Here is a 6,363-nt window from a genome sequence, read left to right as displayed (position 1 = left end):
TGGAGGAGAACATGCCAAGATGCATGAAAACTGTGAATAAAAACCAGGGTTATTCCACCAAATATTGATTTTGGTGTGACGGAAGACAAGCAGAATGAGGAGTTCTGAAGTTACAGGGTTTTTATTTTTAGCTCAGATTCAGCCAAATGCAACAAAACTGACTGGAATGACCCAAAACATACTGTGCAAGCAACCCAGATGTTTTTTTTTTTTTTTTTTTTTTTAAGGAAAATATTTATGAGCAAGGTTGCATACATATACAATTTCTTGTTTGTTTGTTTTTCTCTTGATTGTTTCATATTTATATTTTTTTTATGTAGAATGTATGCAGCTTAAATTAAACATAAATTGTGATATTTATATTATATATCTATCTTTTATAAATTGGAGAACATTGACAGTGCAGCCTACTTGCCATTTATATATAGTTTGGTAAAATAATGTGCTAAAAACTGTACACATTTGTTAAAATTTTGATTTACGTTAAATATGTACTTTTACTTTTTATATATATGTACATATATATGGTAAGGGGGAGCTCGGCCGGCAGGGGGCGTTCGGTGTGCGGTCAGTAGTCGGTGTTTTGGGCTGTGCGGGGACCCGTAGTGCGGGAACACGTGTTGTGTGTGCGGGAGTGATCATGGCGGGTCTGGAGCTGCTGTCGGATCAGGGGTACCGGCTGGACGGGCGCAGGGCGGCGGAGCTGCGGAAGCTGCAGGCCCGGATGGGGGTGTTCGCTCAGGCGGACGGGTCGGCCTACCTGGAGCAGGGAAACACCAAGGCGCTGGCGGTGGTGTACGGCCCGCACGAGGTGAGGAGTGCCCGGGGCAGGGGTAACTACAGCCCGGGGGGGTAACTTACAGCAGGGGAAAGGGGGTATAGAGTAAATAGAACAGTACTGTACTAAACTTTATATTATAATAACTAAAGATGGAATTGCAGTTATAGTGCTTTAATTGTAATGTGCTGGAGTCCCAACACTTCTGTCCATATAGATATAGTGCACCTACACCAACCAAGCATAACATTATGAGATTATGACCACCTTTTTGTTTCTGCACAAAAAACTGTCCATTTTTGCAGCTCCACTGTTTATACAATATATAGCATTTTGTAGTTCTATAATTACAGACTGTAGTTCTGTACCTGTTTCATTGTATACTTTATTATTGTCCTCTAATACTCAGGACCCCTCATGTCACCTTTAGAAGGCGGTCTAATATTTGTATAGACACATGTTATAGGGATGCATCAACATGGGAATTCTGATTACACATTTATAGCTTTATACCTAAGAGGGACTAGACAGTAGGGCTGCAACTGATGATTATTTTGGTAGTCGACTAATCTGATGATTATTTTTTCGATTAGTCAACGATTATTTCTGCCACATTCTCTGTCTTATTTTATAACTATATATTATATTTAATTATAGAAACAGCTGAGTATGAGATCTAAAAGATATATAAACATTCAAATGTTGTTTAAATGTGGAAAGTACTAATTTTTAGTAGATTAGTCCACAATGAAATTTGTAGTCGACAAATATAAATAATCGACATTGTCGATTATATCAACTAATCGTTGCAGCTCTACTAGACACCCCCAGTGTAACTAGAAATAAATGTAACATTTATTTACTTTACATTTTAATTTTTAACCAAGTTTTTCTACCAAAACTTTTCACATATTTTGGCTTTACATTTTATGGTTTCACATTTATTTAGCTAACTGGTCTTTACATAGACTGGTCACAGCTTTGAACTGTCTTTTCTTTTTTTAAATAAATATACCTGTTGAAACTAATTAAAATAATAATAATAATAAAGAATTAGCTTAAATCAATTAATTTTAATGTAGCTTGACCAGTTTTGACCCATTGTAGTAGTGCAGCCAGGTTCACTTGGTAATGTAAAATAATTTATTTCAGGTATTTTACGAGACTTTCTATTAATTCATTCTTCAAGGATTTTTGATGCAGTGTAGAAGACAGTGTGTGTGCTAAAATTATAAATTAAACTAAAAATCAACAAAAAATGGAAGCTAAATGACACTGCACTGAACTGTGAGATGTGTGTGTAGGGTCTCCTACATGTAACATGTATTGATCAGTGTGTACTTACAGGTCAGAGGGTCCCGCAGCAGGACCCTGCACGACCGCGCCGTCATCAACTGCCAGTACAGCATGGCCACGTTCAGCACTGCGGAGAGGAAGCGCCGGCCGCACGGCGACCGCAAGTCCAGTGAGATGAGTCTCCATCTGAAACAGACCTTCGAGGCTGCTGTCCTCACCCAGCTCTACCCACGCTCCCAGATCGACATCTACGTTAAAGTACGGTACATTTCCTGCTTCAGCTTCTACTACCCAACATGGCTAAATAAATACAACACACCCACTGCACATCTAAAAGAGTCGAGGGAAGGGAACCGGGAAAGCAGTACATTTGCAGGACAGTGGGGCACCTGGATCACGATTAAAGGAACCTTGGTTGAGCTGGTCAAATCGCGTGACTAACGTCATTGGTGTTCATTCCTGGTTCAGGAGATATATCATATTGTGTTATTTGCTCCTCATTTATGAGGCAGTAATTTATCTGCACCATTCAGTTAAACATGAGTCAACATGAGAGAGGCCTTCGGTTTCTTAGGAGTTATCTTGGGGTCCTTTGTGACCTCTTGGAGTGGTCTTTGTTGGTAGACTATTTTTTGGGGAGAGTAACAATGGTTTTGAACTTCCTTCATTTGTACACTATAATCTGTTTTACTGTGGATTGCTGCAGTCCAGCCTCTTTAGATGTGGTTTTGTAACTTTTCTAGACTAATGAGCATCTACAGCTCTTTTTCTGAGGTCTTTAGGAATCTCCTTTGTTCGTACCACTATACACTTCCACAAACATGTAATGTGAAGAGCTGACTATATCCTCCTGAGGCCTGGACATAAGCCTGACATTTTTTACTTTCTCCTAGGTATTTGGGATTACTAGGACCTAAAAAGTATAAATACTAAACTTTGTCCTTGTACAGGAAGTCATTTTTGCTAAATTTTAACATTTAAAAAAGACCCTTTCAATTTGGGATCAGAAGGACAAGATTAGTGCAACAGCTAAATGTTAGCTTTCTACAAAAATAGAATAAACTAATTTCAAACATAAAAGTGGAGGATAATTTTTACCTGGCCCATGTTTCTGTCTGGAATGGCTGTAAAAACCTTTGACTGGGCTTCCCGCCGATTGGTTTTCAACCAATTTAGTGTAATGTTGTCATGTTGAGTCCACTTTATGGTACGGGCAGTGTCTCCATATGAGGCCAAAGGGTCAATGTTTTAAAAAAGCTTGGTGCAGAGAAGCAGAACTGTAATGTCCACATATGAGGACACTGGGTCTCAAGAGGTTAATAGATCCCAGTTCTGTACATAGAACAGGCTCTGCCCACTCTCACCTGATTTCACCTTTAAAGTAACTGCTTATCCTAGAGGTTCACATACTTTTGCCACTCACAAATATGTAATATTGGTCCTTAATAATAAATGACAAAATATAATTTACTTTTAGGACTTGAAACTGTGAAAATGATCTCATGTTTCAGATCAAGATATTTATGCAGAAATATAGAATATTCTAAAGGCTTTGCAAACTTCCAAGCACCACAGTATATCAGAAATCCAAGGTTTCCCAGACTTTTCCAGATTAAGCCTAGTTTTAGACTATAAAGCTCTGGAAAAAAAACAAAGAGACCACCTCAGTTTCTGAATCAGTTTCTCTGATTTTGCTGTTTATAGGTTTATGTTTGAGTAAAATGAACATTGTTGTTTTATGTTATAAACTACAGACAACATTTCTCCCAAATAAAAATAGTCATTTAGAGCATTTACTTGCAGAAAATGAGAGATGGCTAATTTCTGATAAGTTCAGAAATTAATATTTGGTGGTAATTACAGTTTTAATGCATCTTGGCATGTTCTCCTCCACCAGTCTTACACACTGCTTTTGGATAACTTTATGCTTTTACTCCTGGTGCAAAAAGTTAAGCAGTTCAGCTTGGTTTGATGGCTTGTTATTATTTTTTTTCTTCTTGATTATATTCCATAGGTTTTCAATTTGGTAAAATAAACAAAACCCCCAGAGCTGTATTCTCCTTTTAGTGAAAATTCTCTATTTAAAATGTTGTGTAATCTAAGACTATGCTTGATCCCTGTCTGGAAAACAGCCACCAAAAGTTTTTAAACTCAGGCTCCTTCCCCTTTAGTGATCCCTCTTAATGTTCTGTTGCAGATCCTGCAGTCGGACGGTGGGAACTACAGTGCGTGTGTGAACGCCGCCACTCTGGCCCTGGTGGACGCGGGGATCCCCATGCGGGACTATGTGTGCGCGTGCACCGCGGGCTTCGTGGAGGACACGCCGCTGGCGGACCTGTGCCACGCGGAGGAGAGCGGGGGCGGCACCACGCTGGCCCTGGCTCTGCTGCCCCGCAGCGAGAGCATCGCCCTGGTGCAGATGGACGCTCGGCTCCACCAGGACCATTTGGACCCGCTTATGGAGGCAGCGATGACAGCCTGTAAGGGCCTCAGTAAAGTGCTGGACAGTGTGGTGCGGCAGCATCTGCAAGAAGTGTCTGTGCAGACCAGAGAGTAGAGAGTCTTCCTGAATGCCATCTTAAATACACTGTATGGACAAAAGTATTGGGACACCTCCTCGTTTATGTTTCTTCTGAAATCAAAGATGCGGATTTCATATTTCAGCAGGACTTGGCACACTACACACACTGCCAAAAGTACCATTTGGTCTTATCTACTATTCAAATTTACAGTTTTTTCTTTCTTTTTTTATTGTCTGTAAGCCATAATTATCAACAATAAAAGAAATAAAAGCTTAAAATAGATTACTCTGTGTGTAATACATCTATATAGTTTGAGTTTTACATTTTCAAATGAATTACTGAAATAAAGTAACTTTTCAAAAAATATTGTATTTTTTGAGATGCACTAGTAATATTAATTTGATAATGTTTTTGTGCAGTCTCAGACTGTCAACTGTGTGTCTGATACAAACTAGGCTGAGGTTGGATCTTGTACAGGAAAAAAGAACCCCTTCAAATTTACAGAAAAAAACATTTACATTGTGTTAAAAATTAATGATAATTGGAAAAAAAGAAAAGCCAAAAACTGACTTGGAATAAAATGTACCTACATTGACTTCAATTGAAAGAAGATTCCTCTCTCCTGTAAAGTTTCCATTTTGTAGATATATTTTTTCAGTAATAAATGATGAAACAAATAAGCAAAGCTCCTGCTGCTCTTCTTTCATTCCAAACATTAAATTTCATACATGACTTATAACTTTATTTAGAGAGAGATAGAGAGCATGGTCTTTCTCTTAAATTTATAACTCCATATCATATTTTGTTGGATGAAATGCCTTAAAGGTCTCATTCCATTTTTTTTAATTCATTTAAAAAAGTCTAGTTGTGGACAGTAAAGTCTAGTTGTTTCTAAAATGAATGAATGCCATGTGAGATGTTTTTTGTGAAAATTAAAAAGTGATCCGGTATAACACTGCTTTAGTCCAGAGGAGGAGTTTGGGGAGAAGGAACGATAGGATTTCGGCTGATTCTTATGAATATTCATACATGCCAACAGATGTCAGAGACGGACAAAAGTTACAAACGTTTTAAAATAAAGAACTTTTTACACTAAAAACAGTCTTTGCAATGTCATGTTAATTTACAACATGTGTAATAATGCCCTGCTGAGTGCAGTTCAGACCCTGACCTAGTCTTAGAGTCTCTGTAAAACACAAAATCCACAGGAGATCCCATGTAAACACAGAGAGGTGGGAAGTCCAGGTCCAGAAAGTAAAAAAAAACATTTTTTTTTTTTACTTTTACCTAGTTTTAAAAATACACCATGAATACTAATTCACAGGTTGACGCACACACGGTTGCTTTTCCTGATCGTTTAGTTTTTTTATTATATATATATTTTCTTATACTAGTTACTGCAGACAATAGATGTTGAAAAAAAGTTTTATGAGCAGCATCATATACAACTCAGAGATCTAGTGTATTTCACAAAGAACAAGAAAAAGTGGATTTTAGCACAACCTTTAAACCGTTAAAGAATAAAAACTGCACACCAACATCATTTAGCATTTATTTGCATTTATTGACAGAACCTTCATGTGTTAAATGAATTGACGTGTTTCCAACAGCTATGTCAAAAAACTCCATGTAAATTAAAAAGACATTAAAAATTAAAACTTCTTTTAAATCCAGTCACATTTATTCTGTTTAATAATAATGATATAACAAATAAAATAAAAACACTTGCAAATTACCCTGTACCTGGATGACAGAAATAAACTAAAC

General features: G+C 37.5%; 1 protein-coding gene across 1 annotated transcript; it reads left to right on the top strand.

Annotated features, from left to right (window-relative positions):
* Positions 1 to 580: 580 nt before the first annotated feature.
* Positions 581 to 4,876, top strand: exosc4 (exosome component 4). The gene is made up of 3 exons (XM_007240018.3): positions 581 to 811; positions 2,126 to 2,332; positions 4,272 to 4,876. Exons 1-3 carry the CDS (start codon positions 641 to 643, stop codon positions 4,629 to 4,631), a joined length of 738 nt encoding a protein of 245 aa, XP_007240080.1. The 5' UTR covers positions 581 to 640; the 3' UTR covers positions 4,632 to 4,876.
* The last annotated feature ends 1,487 nt before the right edge of the window (positions 4,877 to 6,363 follow it).

The sequence above is a fragment of the Astyanax mexicanus genome, chromosome 8 (assembly GCF_023375975.1).
Source record: "Astyanax mexicanus isolate ESR-SI-001 chromosome 8, AstMex3_surface, whole genome shotgun sequence".
NCBI classification, from domain to species: domain Eukaryota; kingdom Metazoa; phylum Chordata; class Actinopteri; order Characiformes; family Acestrorhamphidae; genus Astyanax; species Astyanax mexicanus.
This window is presented reverse-complemented; position numbering and strand designations above follow the sequence as displayed.